Below are 25,285 nucleotides of genomic sequence, written 5' to 3' on the forward strand. Positions count from 1 at the left end.
CCGCCTGACATTGGGGACAGGGTAGGGATGGAGTAGAGTGTCTTGAATATGGGGCAGAGACAGGGATGAAGTGCCCCACCCTGAACCCACCCCGTTGTCATTCCTAATTATTAGTAAAATTAATAAAATTGTTAGCTTTTGTAATTATTTTTATTTATTTAAAATTAATGAAAAATTCATTTAAAATAATAAAACTAATAACAATTATTAAAATTACTACAAATTATTAATAAAACTAAATTTATTAAAAAATAATTAATATTAAATTAACAATAGTTATTTTCTGTAAATCAACATTAAATGAAAAAGACATTTATTAAAATTTTAAATATTAACAATAATTTGAATACTTTTAGTTAATTAACAATAAATTTTAATTATTAATTTAATATTAATTAATTATAAATAAAATTATTAAATCTTTCAAATTTTCCGTTATGCTGTTGTCATATATAGCGATGGTAGGTAAGGACGAGTATGGTTAGGTGAGAAAATTGAAAGTCCCCATACCATACCAATTAGGAAAGGACGAGAGAGAGAGAGAGATATGGATCATTCGTCTGCTTCACCCTCAAACAAGAGACCAGCTGTGGACGCACCGCTCCATGCCATCGGCTTCGAGCTCGAGGAGCTGTCACCGGAGAAGGTCACCGGCCGTCTAAAAGTGACTCCGAGTTGTTGTCAGGTGAGAATTGAGACCGAGATGCTCTCTTTCCCTTTCTTTCTCTCTCTTCCTGACTTTGCAGCAACACTTTGTTTGCTGTAATTAGTTCATTTCTTTACTCCGTTTTTGTACGATCTGATTTGGTGAACGGAACGATTTCTATGATAATCTCAGCCATTCAAGGTCTTACACGGTGGAGTGTCGGCTCTAATAGCCGAGTCACTGGCCAGCATCGGAGCACACATGGCGTCCGGCCTCCAAAGAGTCGCAGGGATACATCTGAGCATCAATCATGTCAAGCGAGCCGAGCTGGGCGACGTTGTAGCTGCAGAGGCCAGACCAATTAGCCTTGGCAAAACCATTCAGGTGAGGTCCCTCCCTTCCCATCTTCTCAGCTCTTCCCGATCTTTTATTTCAATTCACTAATTACTCGATTCCCTATTCTTATTTATTAAAATAAAATGGGAAAAGTACAGAGACACACGATGCAGAATTATTTCAGCCCGTGAATTTGGTATCAATTCACGGTCAGATGCATTCCCCTGTACTTTGGGCCTAGTAAATTCTGAGCTGAGCTAATTTGTATTTCTCCCAAATAGAATCACCATTAGCTAAAGGAAGATATCCGGCTTGGTTTTGTGGGACGGAAGAGTGAAGATTCTTCCACCTACCACACTTCAATCCCCACAAACAATGTCTTCATCTTCACCATTATAAAATTCACTTTAGACCATAGAGCGCGCCTCAAAGCGCATCCCAACCGAGTTCGGATCTGCTACTAACAGAGCGCTCCTCACAATGCTTCTCAGCCGGCAGCTCACAGCCATACATCAATAACATCTCCCACTTTGTGTTATTATTCATAGGGGGAGATGTTCTCAATACAAGTTGAGATCCTCTGTCAACAAAACTCGTTCAAACCCTCTACCAATTTGATCTAACATTTGTGAGATCATGTTGGTAGAGTTGGAGCATATTTTGTTGGCAGGTGATTTATGCATGTAACCCGCTTCGTCATTCTCCTATCAACAAAAAAATCCCTTCCAATATTTCAAACATGATCCATATCCGCACGTCACATGTATAGCGGGTCAAAGTCTTTCAGTGGGTCTCACACATGATAGATCCAGACTCATGTAGACAATAGCAACAGAGGATTTTAACTTGTATGTCCCATGGGCTCTCCTATCTTCATGTGGATGGCAAATAAGACGGACAGAGAGAGAAATGTTGAATGTGATCATAGTTTGTGATGCTGTCCAAACCGAGGTAGAAGGACGAAGCCATGTAACGAGACCTACAACCAGGAGAAAGGTCAGTTAGACACTCAAGTCAGTGGGATCGAGAAGGATGTGGCTGGTCTGGGTAGGTTGAAATAGTGTTGGTCTGGGCCAAAGAAATAGTGCAAAGAAGTGTTCAAAGAGTGCAGTTCCAAAAAAGGTCCCTTACCTTGAGCGGGGAATACCTATTTATAGTTGGGTGTTTGTGCCCCAAATGGATAGGGCTTCTAGGATATTGAGATGAGGGCGTCTGCCGAGGTCTTCGGGAGGTTTTCTCTTCCCCGGCAGAGTCCGCTTCCTTGTTCGTAGAGGACACTCCTTAGTTGTGATCTTCCGTTACGCCTGGCATCGACATGGCCTGAGAAGGGGGTAGGCCGCGGAGATTGCCATGTGGCATCCTTGGCCAACTCAACCATTACCCGAACACTACTCCCTCTATTCCGAAGTTGATGAGTGTAGTGCTCGGCCACGACTGGGCGTTGAAGAGTTCTGCGGTCCTTGACTGAGGAGCTTTAGTTTCTTCGAATTGACTGGCCTAGAGTAAGGCCGGTTTGTCCATTCATACCATTTCTGATACAGGTTAGCAGATGCATCGTTTCGTCTTCCTGAGGTCTTGCGCATGCGAAGGGCAAAGTTGAATCGGTGTCGTTGATTTGGGCTGATCTGAACCATTGGTCCCCCTTATAAAAGGGGAGGTGGCGAGTCATTTTACTTTGTCATTTTGAGTAAACGATCTTAGGAGCTCAGAGAGAATTAGTCCTTAGCTGGTGCTTTAGGTGTCTTGTAGTGTAACTCTTTGATAAGATGTCTTCACTTTCCTTCTCATCTTCTTGTTCTTTCTCTTCATCTAGTTCTTGTGTGTTGGGTAATGAGTCCGAGTCGGGGTCTTATTCTGAGGCCACTGCGCTCATGGCTCGTGGGACCAATGCCTATGGGGCCAAGGTCGATGGGCCTGAGGGTGAGGGTGTTGTGGCCCTTCGAGAGGTCGAGGTCAGGGAAACCAATGAGGCCGAAGTAGACATTGTATCAAAAGAGGGGCTTGGCATCCTTGCATGGTTTATTAGCTGCTTTGTGTCTTTGCCTTGTAGGTTGACACCTAGGGACTTGGCCTGAATTAGGGCCCTTTACTATATTCCTGAGGAGTATGAGTTGATGTATCTAGGTATTGGTGAGAGGGTTACCTTGGCTTGGTTGGGGGAGCTTTGCATTTATGAGCACAACTTGATAGTCGGGTTGAGGTTTCCCTTGAGTGAGGGTATAGCAATGGTGTTGAGGTGGTACGACATCCATGAAGGGATGGGAGATCCATTATATGGATGGCTGAACCCTGTAGGAAGGTTGGGCGAAATTTCAAAAATTTCTTTATCTCCCATCCGGGAATCGTATTTCCTAATTTAAAAAACTACATTTTTAATGATCATTCTTGAATCAAAATTGGACTAGATTTGAAACCAAAAAGGGAAGAGAGAGATATGCTTAATATGAAGTAACATTCACACCCAAAGAGAACACCAAAACATGCCTCCATTGAAGATGACACAGTGTATAGTAAAGCAAGATTAGCAGGGTGGTTCTTTAGCAAGAACTTGAATTCTTCAGTAAGAATCGAACAAGGGTTAGTGAGAATGACTTTAGATTGTTTTTTCTAGCAAGAAACAATATCAAGAACCTTTCTTGATCAGTTTCATAGGTGGAAATCGAACTGGGTAGGGGCGGCAAGAACTGAGAAGAATTTTGCTAGTTACTGAATGTGTTTAAACTGAGAAATTCACCCCTATTTATAACCTTTTTTGGATCAGCCTCCTAATCCAATTAGGAGAGAGTTTCTTGATCCAAATCTGATATTTGGATATGGACTCTTAAATGTATAAGACTTATCTTTTCCTTCAGCTAATCCTAATCAGTTTATAAATCAAATTTCACCCCTTTTAATTAACTGACTTAAGCCCAGTTCGAAATGGGCTTTAGGCCCATTAAGTCACATAGCTCACTTACCCTTTAATATGCTGGCTAACTTGGCTCTCTTTGTATGGCATGAGACCCTAACATCGATCTACACATCAGCACATGGGTTCAGCCCAGCCTTTGTTACAAGGCCTGGTCGAATTCACTGTAGGACATAGTGAACCCCTGAGTCCATCACCATGGGCTCTTAATGGGCCCAACATTTACACTAAATGGTCATTGGGTCCAGCCACCTTATGAAAACCCAAGGACTGTGGGAAGATGCAAGATTAGCCCATCAGGTATTAACCCTCAATGGTCTTACACTTAACATCTCAGCCCTTAATGATCAAACACTGCTCGACAAGAGAAGACCTCTCCCTCGGCTGCAAAGTACAGTGTTGCACTCTCTACTCACATGGATCCCGGGAATTAAAACCTTTTTGCAAACAATTTGAAACCATAATATATAAGTATATCTCTATATAAATATATTTTGCAAAGCCAAATTTCAAACACATTTGAAATCCACTACCGACAGTTTAGGTTTCCATCAGAGAGAGTGCATTCCCCGATCATCACTTTGTCCGACAAAGGAGCTGATCCTGTCATTATGATCACCCACTCAGATGAATTCTCGGGCTATCCCAACATACCTAGGTTTTGACCCCCTCTAAGGATCTCACTGATTGGCATATCAAAGACAACCCAATTCGACACTTAGTGCAGTACCATAATCGATTCTAGGGATCAGGTGTAACATTCCAGTTTTGCCCATCTATCTCCAAGGTCCAGGGCAATACTAGAATTTGGTCTGGTTTAGGGTTTCAAGAAAACCCATACTACATGTACCTCAAGTCTTACCCTGGCAGCTAAGACAAGCCACCCCAACCAACTTGGTGGCACATTAGTGTCAGCTTTGGCAGGATAAATCTCCCCACATCTATCCAACGGCTGTGAAGATTCTAAACTAACACGAGTCTCATAAGTGTCCACTTTAAGTAGAGGTGTAAATCGGGTTGTGCCGCCCACGGCCCAGCATGACCTTGCGGGCCGTGCTGGGCCTGGGATTTTAGGTCCACGGGCTGGCACGGCCTAGCCCATAGCCCGACCCAGCACGACCTTTGGCACGACCCATATATATATTATAATAATATAATAATATATAATATATAATATATTAATAAAATATATTTTTTAATTTAATTATACTAATTTATTTAATTATTGCATATATAAGCAAATTTATACACCAAATTCATATAAAATTAAAATTTTAAGTTTTTTTGTCAATTTTTTAAATAAATAGTTTTGGCCCAATACACGGCCTGACCCGACCCAAGGCTTGGCCCATGGGCCAACCCAGCCCATGGCACGGAACAGCACAACATGGGCCCACATGGGCCTGGGCCATAGGTCGTGCCGGGCCGATCCCCAAATTTTTCATCAGGGAGGGTGGTACAGCCCGTGATGGCCCGCAGGCCAAAATGGCATGGCCTGAACAAAGTGCGAGGCCGCACACGGGCCATGCCGTGCCGGCCTAGCACGACCCACTTTACACCTCTAAGTTTAAGGGTATTACATAGAAACACATTAAATCGCATGAATCAATTATGCACTTTTGTTCATTTATAATAAATGTTATAAAGTACATCAATCTGATTGGAGCTAAGGGCATACACTGTCTAACAGTCCAACCAATCCAGCTGATGCCCAATTCCTTTAGATACTTGGTTAGCTTCCTTTGTTATTGCTCGGTTTACAACATAGACATCACTCTACCAATGCTCACATACTTTTTGCACCTTAAGAAGAACCAACGGGGCTATTATTACTTCTTAGCTCGGCAATACAATAAGGTGCTCGTTGGAGTCCCCTTCGACTGGAAGGAGGGGTTCTTCTTTGTGTGCTACTCAGGGGGTCGATCGTTCCCCACCGAGCTGTCAATCCTGAGGACCAAGGTGAAGGCGTTGACTAAGGCTAAGTTGTCTAGGGAGGAGTTAGTGACCATCAGGCATATAGAGAGGGTAGACGTGTAGGAGTACACATCGTTCTCTATGTTGGTCTGTACTGGGTTGGTGGAGCCCCTGACTGGTGTGTCCTTGCTTTTACAAGTGTCTTTCCTCATTTCATTTCTTTGGCTTTGATTGACTCATTCTCTCTAGCAGATATGACAGTCGTTGACGAGGAGAGAGTGAGACGAATGCATGCTACTGCGCAGAGGAGGGCGACCACCTAGGCGGCGGCTTAGAAACAACACCGCCCTGAGGTTGCGAACCCTTGATCGAACAAGAGATCGAGGCTGGTTGAGGGAGACATGGTGGATGTTGGCTTTGATGGGTCTCCACCATCGTCTATTCCGCGGAAAGGTCTTGAGGTCTCATCTCCGAGTTTGGTGGAGCTGGCATCCGAGATGTACAGGTCAAGTTGGAGTGTTTGGCCGGAGGACACTCTAGAGACTATGGGAGGGCAGTTTCTCCCACTTGCAGGTAGAGATGGTTGAGCTGCGGCGTCTGAAGAGCCGTGCTCATAAGATCAAGGGGGATGACGACCGAGGAGGCGAGGCGAAACTACTATGCATTTAGGAGGAGGCGGTCGCCAAGTACAAGGAGTTCGAGGAGTTCTAGATTACCCTTGACGATTTTTCTACAAACTCCTGGCAAACCGACTTTGCTTGCTGCCAGAGGATGGTCATGCGCGATCACCTTGAAATTGTTGCGGTCATGGAGCAATATGGGCCCTTTGATGCCGAGGCACCGCCAACTGAGCAATCTTCCCCGAACTAGCGCGACCACCCCCTGGATTGATGTTCTTTTTCTTTCTTTTGTTGTACACAACTCGGTATGATGAGCTTATAATCATTATGTTAATCTTTTCACTAATGGAAGTTTGGTCTTTTTGTCGAGCATGTTCTGTGTTGTTTTTTCCCTTCTTTTTCTAAGTTGTTTCTCTTTGGAGTTAGGTTAGCCGATAGGGTCTATAGGCTGTGCTGAGGTCTTCAAATTCGTGGCCTCAGTCTTATGATGAACGAGGTACTTTCAAGCTCTCAACGGTGTTGGGGAGCTTGGTGGCACCTGGTCTTGGAGAGCCCTTACACTATTTGACTAGGCAAGCCATGGTCCTTGGCTGGCTTTGCTTTGATCGTTAGTTGGCTGGGTGTGCGGAGTTTGATGGTCATCCTCTTGCAATTATGTGGCGGGGGCGTTGTTCCCACGGTGCCTGTCGGGGGCTTGTTCTAGCCTCGACCGTCTATGGTCGGTCGAGTCTTTTGTGTGATGGTTGTTGGGCTTTTGCCATTATAGGTTGGCCAGGTCTTTGATGAGGTTGTCATTGCGCTACGTCCGTTGGCTAGTGCGGAGTTCAACTGGACTGTATGTGGGCATTTGGTTGTTTTTGCTTGAAAGAAAATTTTTATTCATTGAGTTTGTACAGCCCAGTCGTTGTTAGTGCTCGACGCCGATTGTTGTTACTACATTTGAATTCCTGGCACTCTAGGTCTTTGATGTTGGTCCTCCGTGCTTAGTTTCTCCCTTTAAGGGCCATCACGACGACGATGACCCTGACCGAGGGAGCTCAGTTTGGGGGCTCATCGACGCGGTGCATCTCTTCTCTAGGTTTATGCTCTTTGATATCAATGAACCCATAGAGGTATCTGCGTCGGACAAGGTCTTCCAGGTAGTGGCGAAGTCGTGGCCATGGTCTCAGTGGAAATCACAATACCTAACCCAATTCCTCTTGTTGCCTTGGGTTTTCATCTTTTTGGGCCACTTGACGACGCTACAGTTGTATATTTGCATCAATATTCTGGCCCCATGACACGTTCAAGGGAGTAAAGTTCATGTACGTCGGCGACGGGGTCCTCGGTGTATGGTTCTATCTCTTGTCGTCTCTATCTGATCTACGCTCATAATGGTCATCTTCACTCATTCCTAGTGTCTGGGCTTCCTCGGCGTTCATGTACTTCTATGCATGCTTCATGAGTGTGGTCAGGTTGAGCGGAGGTTTTTTTTGTAGCGAGAAGCTGAACATTGTGGACTGCAGCCCGCTCATGATAACTGTTACAGCTACCGATTGGTCTAGATCTTGAATTTGAAGGGCCTTGGCATTGAACCTCGCCAAGTATTCCCTCAAGGTTTCTCCTTTCCCTTGTCGTACTTGTATGAGGTTGGTCAACGTCTTCCAGTGCCTTTGGCTGGTGGTGAACTCCACTAGGAACTACGTTTCCAACTACTCCCAAGAGGATATGGACTGCGGAGGAAGGGAGGCATATCAGATTTTAGTGACTCCGTGGAGGGTGGTGACAAAGGCCTTGCACATGAGACCTTTGGAGGAGCCGTGCAACATCATTATTGCCTTGAACCCCTCAATGTGATCGTTTCGGTTTGAGGTTTCATCGTATTTCTCAAACTAAGGTGGTTGCGAGCCGACTGGGGGAAGCTCATAAATGATCTCCTAGATAAAGACAGGTTCCTTTGCGGTCTGGATGTGGTTCTACTTTGAGGGTCTGCCATTGGAGGATCTGTGCTTCTATCTACTTGGCTACAATATAGTTCGGCCAAGTGCTCTCTTAATTCTTTGATCTCAACGTCTCTATCGGCTCGAACCTCATTTACGGGCTTTTTCCCTTTCAAATTGCAGGCTAGTCTTGGATCGAGCTGGATTCTTCTATCGAGATTGGTAGCTACTACAAATGTTGGCCGAGCCGTTCCTTCGCTAGCACTCGAGCGGAGTGATGGGATCTATTGCGGGCATCATGTGTGTGAGGCTGGGCTGGGGAGTCAAATCTTCTGGACAGCTGCGGTCGCTCATGATTAAATTGGGCCCTACGCTTGTTTGCGTGGCGCCTTTTGGGGTCCTTGGTGCAAGGATCGACTATAGTAGGCGCCTGAGCGGTAGGGCGAGTAACTTAGGGGGAGTGAGCCGGTTGCCCCAACGTCTCCATCATGGCTAGGATATGGTTGACCTTCTGATGCATGGCTTGGAACTGTGCAGGGTCGACTATTACCTGGTGCTAGGGCTCCCGAGGTGGGGAGCTGCGAACTGAGTAGGATCCCCGAGATGGGGAACAGGCTTCAAAGCGGTCGTATGTGTTCTTAGGCATGGTTGTTTTTACTGTACGGAGAGGGGTTTGGAAAATGACTTTTTGTTTGTATTCCACAAACGACACCAATCTGATGCTGTGCGATCCGAGGTGTTCTGAATCGAGGACACAGTCAGATAGTCCTGCCAATTAGACGAGGCTGAGGTGGAAACACAAAGCCATGCAACAAGACCTGTAACCAAGAGAAAGGTTAGAAGCTCAAGGAGTTGTTCCCCGGGTAGGTACTCCAACTCTCAAGTCAATGGGATCGAGAAGGATGTGGCTAGGATGGGCAGGTTGAAATAGTTTTGGTTCGGGCCGAAGAGATAGTGTAAAGAGGTGTTCAAAGAGTGCAGTTCCAGAAAAGGTCCCTTACCTCGAGCGGGGAATACCTACTTATAGTTGGGTGTCTGTGTCCCAGATGGATAGGGCTTCCGGGGTTATCGAGATGAGGGCGTCAGATGAGGTCTTCAGGAGGTTTCCTCTTCCCCGGTGGAGTCCTTTTACTCGTTCGTGCAGAACACTCCTTAACTGTGCTCTTCTGTTATGCATGACCTCGACATGACCTGAGAAGGGGGGGCAACCTCAGAGATTGCCATGTGGCATCCTTCGTCTACTCAACCATCACCAAACAGTTTGTTTGTATAAGAGTACAAATAAGAATGTATAAGGCTTAATTTGGGAAGGCTACAAATATAAATATTTAAATAATGTATTTGTACTCTTAAATTGAGCAAGTGCTTTACAAGGTTTAAAGATAAAGTACTTTACAAGGTTTTGCATTGTATATTTTTGCATTTGTTTTATTTTTAAATTAAGGGTTCGTTTGGTTTGTGGTCTGAATTAGATCCAAAACCCCTTAGAATCAGAATCGGAAGGTCTATTTTCATAGTCTGTTTGGTTTAGACAAAAATTGAAACCGGAATTGAAATTAACTGAAATAGAATTTCATTCCTAAGAGAGAAGGATGGAATGATTATTCCCTCAAATAGGGAAATGCCATTCCACAAAGAATGAAAATGTGATTCTGATTTTGCTCAATCAAACAGTTGGAATCGAAATGGCCAATTCCTATTCCATTCCAAACTCCTAGCCTGGAGCATGAATTATATGATTCTTAGATTTATCTTTTTAGTAACTACCTACCCCATAAACTTATTTTATGCCAAATGGTATACCTACCACATAAACATATTTACATGTGATAATGGTTTGATTAATTAAAACTTAAAAACATGGAGATTGATTGAATTATCATCCCCATTATTCATTAACTAATTTAATTATTTTAATGGATAAATGCTCTAAAACTTAATTATTATATTTTAATTCTAGAGTAATGAATTCCCCGACCATAATTTCTTCTGGGTCTCAACATGATCTACACCGTCCTCCACAACACTTTTTGGTAGTGGTTATCAAATGGAATCGGATATATGTAGATTTAGATTTGATTTGTTTATATTTGAATTCAATTAGGATTTTACTCATCTTATTTATATTAGATTTGGATTGAATTCAGATTGTAATGAAATATTGAATATTAGCGGGGCGGTGCGATGCATGGGATGGGGCACCCCTCCTTGTCTTTCACCCCTGTAAGTTGAGACACTCTATTCCCTGCTCCGATTTCGGTGGCGGGGCAGATTCAAGTTAAGGCACCCATTCCCTGTTAGGGATGGGGAATCCCCAAATTTTCCTCACTATGAGGTAACTATCTAAAAAAATCTAATTTATGGATATTTTACAAATAGGATTTTGAAAACTTGAGAATATTTTAGGAATTGGATTATGGTAATTTAGGGACATTTTATAAATGAAATTATGAAATCCTAGGATTATAAGAATACGAGGAAAACTTAGAGATATTTTAAAAATCACTATTAAATCTTCGGATATTTTACTAATTTACCATTGGGTTCGAGGAATTATATGCAAACCCAATCCCTAATTTGGGGCAAAAATATTTTTCCTATCCGCACCCTGTCTTTGCCCCATCTTTAAGATTTGAAAAGAGAAAACTTGCCCCATTCAGGGCGGGGTAGGGTAGGGCCCCAACTTCATAGAGAAAATTGCCATCCTTACAATTCTAATAAATTTCTATAACTAATTAACTAACAATAAATTATAATATTTTTAAAATAATTTCCAAAAATTATTCAAATTTCTATTGATTAGTAGTAATGTATAGTAAATTAATTATTTACAATAACAATAAATTAATGTCAATTATTTACTATTAATCAAGGTGAATGTAATTATAGTAAATTAATGTAATTATGGTAAATTACATTATTTTTAATTAAAAGTAAAATCATTTATTGTTAATTAATGTAAAACTAGGTATGATTGAAGTCAACCAAGTGGTCTAAACCGGTGTGGATAGACTTAATAATTCTCTTGAATTATTTAATAAATATTTATTGAAATAATAATAATAATAATAATAATAATAATAATAATAATAATAATGAATTGTTAATTAAATAATTATGAAATAATTTCTGATAGATTAATTTCTTAATTTAATTTTCCTAATTTTCTATTAATTGTTTAGTAATAATAACAACAACAACAACAACAATAATAATAATTTTTTATTCCTAAATTATTTAATGGATTATTATTTAAATATTTTTGGAGAATATTTTTTATATATTAATTTCTTAATTTCTTAATTACTTATTTAAAAAATAATTATGGATTATTAGTTAAAAGAGTTTCCTTAAATTATTTGATAATTTTTAATTATAATTATTGGTTTTATAGATATTAGTAAATTACACTAATTAGTAATATTTCTTGTCAATAAATTATTATTGTAAATATTTAATGAAAATTTATTAAATTACAATGATTAATGTAAATTGCACTAAACATTGAAATTTTCAACATTTATCAATAACCAAAAATTTTTAAATAATGAGTTATTTCTGAAATAATTATTTCATAATTTTTGGTAGAATATTTTCCATAAAGTTTTAATAATTTTCGTAACTAATGGATTATTTAACAATAGATTATTATTTAAGAATATATTATTTAACAATAATGGGAGATGCCATGAATATGTAGGAAACATCAAATTCCCCTTATTCCTCTCTCTTTGCTTGAAATTACGTTTATAGATATAAATATTGTTTGATTTGGAAAACCAAATCTTAAGAAATTATGGCCCTGTTTTTTATGGGAAAGTGGAGAGTATAGAGGGGAAAATTGGAGATAGAACTGAAGGAAAGGATAAAACATATATTGAGCTAATTAAGGAAAGAAGTTAGATTGTTATAAAAAGTGAGAGACATGATTTGTGGGGGGAGAGAGAGAACCCAATGAGAAGGGAGAGGAATGAAAAGAAAGTGTTCTGAGATGGCAATTTGGGAGTGGTGGGAAGTGGGAGAGGAGAGAGAATTAAGGAGAATGTAGGGTTGGGGTAATGGAGCAAGGAGAAGCAAGGTGATGTGGACCATCTTGCTATATATAGAGATATAAGTTTTAAGTAAATTAAACTAAAAATGATTTAAATATTTTAAGATATTAATAAAATAAACTAAAAATGACTTTGATATTGTAATCTTTTTGTAAAAATCTCATGGCACCTTGCTTTCTTTTATAGTATAGTTCAATATTTTTTTGCTGCTTATCAAAACGCATTAGTATCCATATGAACAAAGTGAATTGAAAATAATTATATGAAATTTGAACTGTTGAACATATGAAAATTTAGTTAAAATACACATTCAAACTACCTTTATCAATAAATACAACATTAGTTTTAAGTATATATGAGTTTATACATTTAAATCGAATGAAATTAGATTTCCTCAAATTGGATGGATCTTCTAATTGGGATGGATCAATATGTTGATTAAACTATAAATAGATCGAATTCGGATCACCCTTAAAGGGTTGAATTTGATGACAGACAATTAGATACTGTTTGCAGCCTATGTTTTGAATGGCTAAACATGCTTTGTGGGACAGCCAAACATTGCTGATGTTCCAAGAATTATCAATTTCACGGTATCATAGACTTCCCTCCAGGCTCCACCCACAATCAAGTTACAGGCCATCTCACTTTTGCCTTCTCCGTTTCATGCAATAAACCAAACTTTTTTTTTATATCACAAATGAGGATGTTTGACAATTTCATATTTACATGTTTTGGCCTAAAATTTGTATCTAACTAAACTAACCCGAGTGAGATTTTTGAAAAGGTTTGGGAGGTTCAACTCTGGAAGATTGATCCTTCTAACTCTGGGAGCAAAGCTTTGATATCCTCATCAAGGGTTACACTCCTATCCAACATGCCTGTGCCTGAACACGCAAAGGATGCTGGTGAACCCCTCAAGAAGTATGCAAGATTATGAATTTTATTCTATGTACTTTTTCCACTGTGTACTCTCCAGTACTACATTTACAATCAAGTCGATACTTGGGATAAACAGCACACTTCTACAGACTGATAATGGAATTTCACAATGAAATAAGTGCATCGCTTAATCGCACAAATCAGCATTTGCAAATTATTTAAAATGTTTTTTGTTTTTTTCGAAAGCAGTAAAAGGTTTAAAGCCATTGATATCAACTATATAGATCAGAAAAAAAATCATGCACATCCATGAGCCAATATAAAGGATCAACACCAACTGACGGTGGCTAGGCGGGTACTTGGTAGGATCTCTGACCTGTTATATCAGAGACCTGGGATCAAATCCCCCTTGCGTGCGCATAAATAGGAAAGCAACGAACAAGCTTATAAAATAAAAGAGTTATAGATATACCCAAACACAGCACATTTACCAAACACATTTTCACCATATGTACCTAAGAAAAATTATATAAATGTTAAAAACAAAAGTTGCCGCTGTCTATAGGTTTCTGCCTAAGTTGTAAGTTCCAAATTGAAGTTCTTTAGAAAGATCAAGCGCCTGTCCCATGTCCCTTCGACTTCAAGAATCAAATATTAAACAGTAGGCCCTAACTTGGAATTGCACTTGTGCCTTCATCACGAAACTCATAAACTAGATCACATTAGCTAACAGCGTTATTTGACCCTTCAAATGCTTCAAACTAAGAGTCAAAACACTTGACCTGCAAAATTGAGAGAGAGAGAGAGATTGGCTGGCTGCTCGCAGCCACCCACGTTTTCTAACTGGATCCTTACCTCCACCCCCACTTTGAAAATTCAGAGCCCCTTAGGCTCAGTTTGGAAGGAGTATAAATGCAAATATGTAAAGTGCAAAACCTTATATTTTGTATTACTAGTAATTAAGCACACGCGTTGCATTTGAGATAATTTTTTTTATATTAATTACTTGAATTTTAAATATATCATAATTAAGGTAGAAATTGAAAATTAACAAAAGTAACAACAACAACAATTATTATTATTATTATTATTATTATTATTAAATTTTGTATTCCATTTCTGTTATAAAAATAATTTTTATTTTAACAAATATTTTTATTTAATATGATGAATACATAACATTAGAATTCTCAAATGTTTTCAACAAAATTCTGTACATTTTCATCATGGGTTTCTTTGGAAAATTGGATCATTGACCCACCATCTAAATAAAAAATTAGTTTTGCTTTCCGTAATTTTAAATTAGGGAAAATTATAGTAAGAGTTGGTTATACATTTAAAATTAGGCTACATGTTGGTCCAAAAACCAACAAAACTCTCACAACTGGTTGTTGCCAACATGGGACTTAATCCATGTTGGACACAACAAAAAGCTTATGTGGAAATTGCCCTTTAATGTTGGGTGATTGGAAAATAAAGAAAGGGTTTTTTGTTTATCTCATGCTCCCTCCCTCCCTCCCTCTCTCTCTCTCTCTCTCTCTCTCTCTCTCTCTCTCTCTTTCTCTCTCTCCCACACTCTCTCAATCTCAGAGTTGTCTCTCTCTACTCAAGGACTGTGTGATTTGAAAATAAATAAAAATGGTTTTTTGGTTTTTGTATGTATGTTGTTTCTTTCAATTTCTCTTATTCTCTCTCCACCTATCATTTTCTCTCAATCTCTTTCATTCTCTTTCTCTCCCACTCCCACTCCCTCTCTCATTCTTTTTTTTTTTTTAATTTTTCTTACACACTTATATGGTATTAATTGGATCGTATAAAAGAACATGAGACCAATTTGGTATGATTCAAAAATCATTACACTAATTTGATAAAAATCCGCAAGAAACTCTTGGCTATGAATTTATGCCAACTTGATAGAAATTTATAACTTGATTGTACAAGTGGTTGGTCCCTTTAGTTCTTTCGTACGGTCTTATTAATATTATATAAGTTTGTAAGAAAAATAAAAAAAAAGAATTAAAGAGGGAGCGAGAGAAAGACTAAGGGAGAATGATAGATTGAGAGAGAGAGAGAGAGAGAGAGAGATAAAGTTTTTGATTTGGCTACAGACCGAAGCTGAGAGAGTAGGAGTCATAGAGGGAGTGGGAGCAATAGATGACTATGAGAGTGAGAGAGAAGGGAGGGAGATCAAGAGACAGAGGGGGTGGGAGAGAAATTGAAAACATATTTTCAGTATAGGCTTTTTGCTGTGTCTAACATGGATTAAGAGTCCCATGTTGGCAATAACTACATAAGCCTTCGATGATATGACAAGGTTTTTTATAATTTGAAATGTAGAGCTGGTTGTCGAAGTTTTATTAGTTTCTGGACCAACCTGCAACCAAATTTAAAATGTACAACTGACTTTGACTATAACTTTCCCTTTAAATTATTTCATTTACATTATATAAAATAATTTTTACTTATCACACTTAATTTTTGTTTGTCTATGATATCATTTGACCCAAACCACTAACCCACCACCCAAAAAGAAAAATAGTTTGATTTCTAGGTTGACATTAAATTTTGTATTACATTTTCATCATTGATAAAACTATTTCTTATGTATAATACTTATTTTTTGCTCAATATAATGAATGTGTAATATTAGAGGAGTACCCAATGTTTTATTTTTTATAAATATATAACATTTGATATGTGCCCAAAATTTTCTCTATCTTTTTTTTTATTCTTTGTATTTTCTATTTTTATAAATTTTATTATTTAAGTATGGCACCATTTCATTTTTAGGTAGATTTTAAATTTGGCATTCCATTTTTATCATTAATAAAAATACTTGTTACATTTCATACTTATTTATTTTATTTTTTATTATTTAATTATGGCGTTATTTATTAGTCCATCTGATCCCAAATGGTCGAATTGCTTGCCCACCTCCGGGAGGGAATAAAATGGTTTTGTTTTCAACTTACTTTTCAAAATATTTATTTTTATACTATTAAAATTAATATTGTGGGTTTAACTATAAGAATTTAACGATGAGAAAAATATATTTTAAATATAGGTTTTAATGAAAGAGAATAAGAAAATATTTTTATTTCCAATTGGTTTTAAATTTTACATTCCATTTCCATCATTAATAAAAACACTTCTTATTTATCATACTTATTATTGTTTAATGTGTATTTTAAAAATGTTTCCATTTTTTTAATTTCTATATTTTTCTTTTTATCCATTTTTGTATTTTGTTATTTATTCGTGACAACAGCATTTCATTTCCATCATTAATAAAAATAGTTCTTATTTATCATACTTATTATTGTTTAATATGTATGTTAAAAATGTTCCCAACTTTTTAATTTGATCTATTTTTGAATTTCATTATTTAATCGTGGAAAAATGGATTGACCCATTTGACCCAACATAGTTTAATTTCTAACCACCACGTAGATGAAAATACTATTTTTTGTAGGTAGATTTTAAAAGTATAATCTTTTATGTTATTGAAATTATTAATTTATTAAGTATAGATTTAATTAATAGAACTTAATGACGAGAATAAACAAAAATGGCTTAAATAAATGATTCAATGAACAGGAATGCAAGTTAATAACTTAAATGTTGGATTTAATAAGAGGGAATTGAATGTATTGAATATCTTAAAATTACCTCTTTTCAATTCATTTAATATCAAAGCCAATTACACTATTTGCCCTCATTTTTATCAATAAATTTAAATATAGAGGGATAAATTTTGTCCTCAAAAAATTGTAAAAATATTCTTGAGGCTATTCGTGCTTTTTAAAATAGTATAGATTTTGTATGTATTTGCACTGTATATATTTGCATGTGTACTCCTTCCAAACTGAGCTTAAGGGGCTCTGAATTTTCAAAGGGGGGTGGGGGTAAAAGATCCAATTAGAAAACGTGGGTTTGGTTGGTTGCAATGTGAATTTATTTGCACTGATGCAAAACCATGGCAGTGCAAATGATTTTAGTGCAAATTATGATTTATTTTTATTTCAAATTTTATCTTATTTTGTTTGATTGGAGTACAAATTAAGTAAAACAAGACTTCAAGGAAAATAAAATAAAACCCAAACCAAAATTAAACCAGAATTTACATTCTTTTCATTTGCACTCCCATGCATTTGTACTAATGCAAATAAAATTGCACTGCAACCAAACACAGCCTTACGTTCAAATTTCTTCATCTCAAATCTCATAAATGCCACTAAGAAATTACAATTTAAATAAAGTTTAGAAAAGAAAAACTATTAGCCAAAAATCATTCAAATTAATATCAAGTGAAATTGATGGAAATAGAATATAATTAACATTTGTGAAGAACCAAGACTCACAATTTCAATACACAAGGAAATTCCAATGTAAATTTTTCTGGTTTGAATAGAAGCATCAAGAGAAATGGAATTCTTCAAGAAACTTCAAGAACTGTTGATTTGGGCACGAACAATCTTTAAAACCAAAATAGTAAAATATAACTGGCATTTTTTTGATTGGTATTAACAGGTACAATGTAGAGCACAACAAATTCAAGGAACAAACTTGCTATGATGACCATATCTTATTGATGTCCAAAATAATATCCATTTAAATGTGATTTTTCTGAAAATATTTCCCATTTCTTCCAATAATAATTCATTTTTTCCTTTCTATGTTTCTCAAAATATTTATAGATTGAACACTGGTAGTAATATTGCCAGTGTTTCATTGAAATTATGCAATAGATAAACTCATTCACTAGATGTTTTGAGGCCCTCTCAGATAGGAAATTTCAAAGGAAATACCAATCAATAAATGCCAGGAAAATTGCAAACCATGAGAGAAGCAAGATACAAAGTACCCTTAGGCTATGTTTGGTTTGAAGGATAATGCAGGGAAAGGAAGGGAAAGGTAGGGAAACCTTTACAAATATTGTATAGGTTTCCCCGTCTTTCCCTTCCTTTCCCTACCTTTTCCTTCAAACCAAACATAGCCTTAGAGAAAACATTTTAATAAATTTCTAAGATGACAATATAATAAATTGAGAGGAAATAGACATCAAAAGACAACGGGTTATGTCTAAATCAGTATTTGAAAACTTATGGGGTTCTAGCATGGCTTCAGAATGATTTACAGATTCAACCCTTAAGTCCCTCATAATGAAGCTCAGATAACAGTGTTAGCAAAAAAAAAAAAAGAAAAAAAAGGCTTGGTAACAAACAAGGTTGTCAAAGAAAAAGATCTAGAGTGCATAACATTGAAGTCATCAAAATAACATAGTATTGGAGAAAGTGTTTAAATAAGAGGACTGACGAAAGCAAATTATCTACAGCATAAACAGCAGCATTTCTTCATTTCTTTAAAGAAGAGAGAGAGAGAGAGAGAGAGTAATCGTTGGGAAGGATTGAATTAGCAAAGTTTTGGCCCAACAAGTATATAGGATTAAAAGTGGCTACATGTTGGGCCCATTAAGATGAATGAATCATGGGTGGGATCTAGTGTAGTGGCCTACTAACGTATTAGCCTGAAGGATGTATTCCATGAAGTTCAATATAGAAAGGAATTGAACTATCAGCTCTGTGAATAAATGGATTCCTTGCCACATGGCCTACATCTAGTAAGCCCCCATTGAATCGGTTCATTACATGAGATGTGATTTAAACCGAGAGAATGATCCCAACGAAATTTATTGACAGATGAGTCAGCTCAATAGGATCCAATTGAATGGAAATCACGCCTTAACTAAGGTTCCACAGAAAAGGAAACATGGTTGGCTAATAGATATAAAAACTTAAAAAGGATTAGCCTAACCGGATTGATAAAATTCTTTGTTTATGTGGGGTCGACCTCTTGCCAAATGGCCTTTTCGGCAAGTTTAACTAATCAATCTTGATTGGATTAACCCAAATTTGGTGGAGAGAATCCTAATAACAGGCTATCTCAAGTTAATCTTGTGGGTTCCCCCCAAATTAAATTAAAATGAGAAAGTCATCCTTGCCAAAGATTGGCTTTCCTTTCATGTATGATTTTAAACATATTTGAATAGAGAATTGGGCGGGCTCTTGAAAGGAGACCAACTCATTATAAAAAGAGGAAGGGGATAAAAGGGTGTCTCTTCCTCATCTCCCTTCAATACCTCCCCAAAATTTGCTTTTGGCTTTTCTTGTTGCAGGAAGAAAGAACAAGGACTCTGGCTCTTCAACAATTGAAACTTCGAATTTGCTACAACTCCGTGTCACATTGATTGGTTAGTATTACAGTTCACGTTCAGATCAACAATTGTTTGTGAACAAAAGCTCTGTTCATATACAATTGATCATTGCAAGTTCCTTTTACAATTACAAGTTGTCAAGCTTTTCCGGTCACGTCCATGACAAGTTACAAATACAAGTTTAGATTGTATCCGTAACAAGAGAATCAGAGGGTGTTCTTAACTAAAAAAAGGAGAAAAAAAGTTTGTATTCCACTTACATTTCTGTAAAAAAAAAAAAAAAATCTTTGAATTTGTCACGTCCATGACAAGTTACAAATACAAGTTTAGATTGTATCCGTAACAAGAGAATCAGAGGGTGTTCTTAACTAAAAAAAGGAGAAAAAAAGTTTGTATTCCACTTACATTTCTGTAAAAAAAAAAAAAATCTTTGAATTTGTCACGTCCATGACAAGTTACAAATACAAGTTTAAATTGTATCCGTAACAAGAGAATCAGAGGGTGTTCTTAACTAAAAAAAGGAGAAAAAAAGTTTGTATTCCACTTACATTTCTGTAAAAAAAAAAAAAAATCTTTGAATTTGTCTTCATTTTTTTTGTGCTCCAAATTTGCACACGAAATTTGTGTCGACAAACAAGTTTCGATAATAATGAGAAAGCAAAGTACCTTTGTTACCAGTAGAATTGGGTTCGACTGTTCCAGACAATCAGCTCTTAAACAACAGAACATTGGGATATTTATTTAGTTGTCTAGATGTATCTAAAATCCAATCCAAGCAATAAAATTCAAGCACAACCTTAAAAGTGCTAAGCCCTAATCAAATGCTTAATCCCCATACTCGAGCTTATACCTAGATCAAGAACTAAACTCCATATAAACCCAAGTCTATGATTCATATGACAACCCATATACCTTGCAATTATAAAATCAAAATGTGTAAACCACATCGATTATTCAGTAGCTAATATTTATTGGAATCAAGGTTCCGCTTGGGAAGAGTGCAAAATACAAATATCTACCATGCAAATACATAGTTTAGAAGTACAGTATTCAAATATTGCACTGTACATATTTGTATTTGCACTCTTCCCAAACCGAACCCAAAGAACATAAAAAGAATGCCTGGTTTTGTAACACAAAATAGACATGGGAACTTGTGGTTAGTGTTGTGAAAATGTGTGATATAGTTTTTCAACAACAAATTTTCTTCACTACTTAGTAATTGTTTTTTGTTTTTTTGAAAGGTAAGGTAAACTTGTCTTAAAAATAGTCAAAAGAAAGTTTACAAGTGTGATAGTTCACTGTAGAAAAAATTTCTATACATATTAACACCATTAAGAACCCCCAAAAAAACGACAACATTCAAAAAGGAAGAAGAGAAGCTGTGTCATCCATGAAGTGCAAATTGACACTCCACCAGGCTCTTAAACTTCCAAAAATCTGATTTATCAGCTCCTCTTCTTGCATTTGTTTTTTGGTCAAAGACCCTCCTGTTCCTCCAGATTACAGCCAGAGGAATAGCTGTCCATAGTAGTTGTCCCTTTTGGTCATACCTCCTACCTTCCAGCTTTCAACAAGGACCCTAACTGAGGCAGGCATACAAAATTGGATGCCTATGGCTTTGATAAAATGCAACCAGACTTTAGACGAGAAATTGCAGTGGATGATAAGATGGTTAGATGTCTCTGATTCTTGGTTACATAGCACACATCTGATATCAGGCAACATCATTCCTTTTCTATTCAACAAGTCCTTGGTGAGGCATTTCTCTTCTACAGCCAAGCATGAGAAGAACTTGATTTTCAAAGGGGCAATCCCTCATCCCCAGATTGCTTCACTACTTTGTAACTTATAAGAGGAGAATGACTCTGAATAATACTGTGGTAAGTGAGATGTCAAAACTCTACTTGAAGGTTATAATGTTGTATAACTCAATCAATTATTCTTTCCTCTCCTTCAACATAAAAGGCCATTACCCAATTATTCTTTCCTCTCCTTTGACATCTATCTTGTCAATTCCGTACGTTCATATATATATATTTTTTGATCAATCCGTACGTTCATATTTTCTTATTCAAAATCCACCTTAACCACCCCATCTCCAACCAGTTTTACAATTGCATCTTCGGATTCCATCCACTGCATGAAGGGAGAAAGGGGGGGTATAATGGTCTTTTCAGAGAAACTACTTTTCATTCAAATCTTAAAATTAGTAGTGGATAGTAATGTAAATATGTTACTTCCATTACCTCCAACACTACAACACTCAGAAGGGAAGTTGATGACTTGTCAGGAACCTCAAGGACATCTACATGGTAACTGTAACCTACCCCTTTTTTTCTCTTCCAAGGGTGGGGAAAGGGGAAAGTTATCCTCCAAAAGTAAGTGCACAATAACATCTAAAAATGGCCAAAAGCAAGTTTGTCATAGAATCAGTTCATGAAATGTGGTATTGGACTAAAAATAACCATAGGTTAACGTAAAATATTTCATTAAATACCTAAAAAATAATAGTACCGTTTCACCATTGCCTTAAAGAACATCCTTCAAGAAGTGTAAATATTCCCCATCAGGCCATCACTGCTTATTAACCACTAACTGTGCAAGTTTACCTGACTGCCAAGTTTTTTCTGGTCAAATCAATTTCCAATAAGGTTGTTTCCGAGCTTGGCTTATTGCTTCCCTATTTCTTTCCATATGGGTTTCCAGATATCTTTTGCCTTCAAGATCATAAAAGAACAACTTTCAACAAAATTGTAATTAACTAATGACAATGATAATCAACCACTAGATTCATACATTTACCTGAGGTTGCTCAGTTGCTGAGTCAAATCATTGATCTCAAGGCCAGAAAGTTTTAGTGAAGACAAGGTTCCAGGTACCTCTTCTGATATTACTTTGGACAGTTTATCCATTGAAGCTGCTAATCTTCTAAAGGCCTACTTGTGCAAGAAATCAAAAGCTAGTCAATAATGGATTTATGATCATTAAGATGAAATGAACAAAAGGAATAATTCAAGAATTTACTTACATCCATTGTAGGAATTGAAATTATACCCAATGAGAAAATTGATCCAAAAGCCTGCATGATACTTCAGGTGAGAGAAGTAGACAAATGGGGAAGAATTCACTCCTAAAACCAGCAATGACAAAGAACATGAACTCATTTTTTTACTAAGAAGAACACACGAATTCTTGTTTCTATGCATATAAATGGTCTGGAAATTCCTTTAGTTGTTTCAAAACATGTTCCTCGTTGTCCATCCTTAAGAGTAGGATTTAAGAAGATGAGCACCATGAATCAATGAACAAGCTCAGGGCAGGCTATTTGAATGCAAATGAAGAAACCATTAATTAAACTCTATTCAATAGTCAATACCATTCTTTCTCTGTATAGTGATTCTATTTTGAACTTTACCTTCTCTCTTGAGAAGTCCATCCTTAAGAGTAGGATTTAAGAAGATGAGCACCATGAATCAATGAACAAACTCAGGACAGGCTATTTGAATGCAAATGAAGAAACCATTAATTAAACTATATTCAATAGCCAATACCATTCTTTCTCTGTATAGTGATTCTATTTTGAACTTTACCTTCTCTCTTGAGAAGATTGTGCATGTCTGTGCATTTGTGAAGATTACAATAACTAAATTCAACTGTCTCAATCTGGTATAAATCTCCTATGAAACTCAGAGTAGTAAACTGTTCAACATGAATCCTGTTTTTAAAACTCCACTGCAATTTAGGATCTTGCATGCTGACCTGGACATTCTGATCTAAAAATCAGGCATAAGAAACCAAAAAATAGTACATGTCCTTCCAATATCAAACACAGGAATAATCGTAATATTGATAATAGTTAAAGAACTCCATAGAAAGTATTTGCAACAAAATAAACAAATATAGAGTTTAAGAAATAGTAATTACCGCAGAGAGAACAAAAAGAAGGGAAATAAGCCCCAATTCTGGACTTGGACGAAACCCTAGACTTCTTGCTAAATGTGTGGTTGGAGAAGACACCGATGAATGCTTAAAAAGGATCGAATTCGATTTCTGCAATTTAGAAGTTACTGTCTGAGTTCCATTTCCAGCAGAAGCAATAGCAGTGACCGTTATCCGTCGAATACGCGCCGGTATCCGACGAAGTGTTGCTGGGTATACAGATAGGTGGCCTGCGAGAGACAGAGAAGCAGATGACCGAGACATGGTTCATAAACGAGTAGCTCTGAGCCTCTCTGACTCTGACGGAGTATCGGAGAATCGGTTGGCGCTTGGCAGGATACGGTTTAGAGAAATTAATGATTTTTATTTATAAGTCGGAAAAATCTATGCTGCCGCATACCGGGTATCGGATCGCTACTTATAAATTATTATAGTATGATAATTTAATAATGTGGGGATGTAGCTCAAATGGTAGAGCGCTCGCTTTAGTATGCAAGGAGTGGTACATGTTCGATTCCCTGCATCCCCAATATATATAACTTATATAATAACAAGTTTTTTTTGTCAAAAAGTTTGGTTTTATTTTCCCTTTTTACCTTGTATAATTTTTTGTTTTTTCCAGTAATTTATTTAACTATCATAATTCATGAGGCCATATGATGTCCATCAAATTTTTTCCAACAATAAAAAGTGAATGCAAACCGATAATATGGTTATATCTTGGTTCTATTTTCCATCTTTACCCTCAACAATTTGGTAGAGCGCTCGCTTTGTATGCGAGGAGTGGTACAGGTTCGATCCTCTGCATCCCCAATATATCTAACTTATATAATAACAAGTTTTTTTTTGTTGTCAAAAAGCCTGGTTTTACTTTCCCTTTTTACCTTGTATAATTTTTTGTTTTTTCCAGTAATTTATTTAACTATCATAATTCATGAGGCCATATGATGTCCATCAAATTTTTCCAACAATAAAAAGTGAATGCAAACTGATAATATGGTTGTATCTTGGTTCTACTTTCCATCTTTACCCTCAACAATTTGGTAGAGCGCTCGCTTTGCATGCGAGGAGTGGTACAGGTTCGATCCTCTGCATCCCCAATATATCTAACTTATATAATAACAAGTTTTTTTTGTTGTCAAAAAGCCTGGTTTTACTTTCCCTTTTTACCTTGTATAATTTTTTGTTTTTTCCAGTAATTTATTTAACTATCATAATTCATGAGGCCATATGATGTCCATCAAATTTTTTCCAACAATAAAAGGTGAATGCAAACTGTTAATATGGTTGTATCTTGGTTTTACTTTCCATCTTTACCCTCAACAATTTTTGTTTTCCAATGTTCTTTTTTGATCATTCAAATATTTGATCTTATCATAAATGGCCACATACACTCTCTCGTGCTTGGTGCTCTTTGTTGCTACCTACTATTTTCATTTAACTCATTGCAAGTCCATAAATTCTCATCAATTATACACATGAAACATAAGGACTGCTAAATGGTGATTGGAGATCATAACCAATAATTTATTGTTATTTATGTTTTTGCTGAAATCATATATCAATCAATTATTCTATAAATTCACCCTGATATTTATCATTATTTATGCTTTATGATTTTTGTTTTTCCAGTAATTTATTTAACTCTCATGATTCTTGAGGCCATATGCTAATTTTTAGTTAAAAAGTCTGATTTTACTTTCCCTTTTTACCCTCTATAATTTTTGTTTTTCCAGTAATTTATTTAATTATCATGATTCATGAGGACATACACTCCATCAAACTTTTTCCAACAATAAAAAATGAGAATGCAAATTGTTAACATGGTTGTATATCTTGATTTTACTTTCCA

At 36.8% G+C, this 25,285-nt stretch overlaps 2 protein-coding genes across 3 annotated transcripts; one reads left to right on the forward strand and one right to left on the reverse strand.

Moving 5' to 3' along the window:
* The first annotated feature begins 481 nt into the window (after positions 1-481).
* DHNAT1 (Thioesterase superfamily protein) lies at positions 482-13,477 on the forward strand. Its single transcript, XM_010281371.2, has 3 exons — positions 482-685; positions 839-1,030; positions 13,183-13,477. Exons 1-3 carry the CDS (start codon positions 548-550, stop codon positions 13,333-13,335), a joined length of 483 nt encoding a protein of 160 aa, XP_010279673.1. The 5' UTR covers positions 482-547; the 3' UTR covers positions 13,336-13,477.
* LOC104613531 (uncharacterized) lies at positions 13,382-23,790 on the reverse strand. Of its 2 annotated transcripts, XR_016085893.1 has the most exons (5): positions 23,419-23,790; positions 22,523-22,573; positions 22,297-22,430; positions 21,992-22,211; positions 13,382-21,890 (listed from the first exon to the last, which is right to left on the reverse strand). XR_016085893.1 is itself a non-coding variant. In XM_010281373.3 (4 exons), exons 1-4 carry the CDS (start codon positions 23,695-23,697, stop codon positions 22,175-22,177), a joined length of 501 nt encoding a protein of 166 aa, XP_010279675.1. In that variant the 5' UTR covers positions 23,698-23,790; the 3' UTR covers positions 21,928-22,174. The 2 variants fall into 2 exon arrangements, 1 of the variants encoding a protein (XP_010279675.1); XM_010281373.3 differs by lacking the exon at positions 13,382-21,890 and having other exon boundaries at positions 21,928-22,211.
* Between the last annotated feature and the right edge of the window lie 1,495 nt (positions 23,791-25,285).

The sequence above is a fragment of the Nelumbo nucifera genome, chromosome 4, assembly GCF_055504915.1.
Source record: "Nelumbo nucifera cultivar China Antique chromosome 4, China Antique-T2T, whole genome shotgun sequence".
Lineage (NCBI taxonomy): Eukaryota > Viridiplantae > Streptophyta > Magnoliopsida > Proteales > Nelumbonaceae > Nelumbo > Nelumbo nucifera.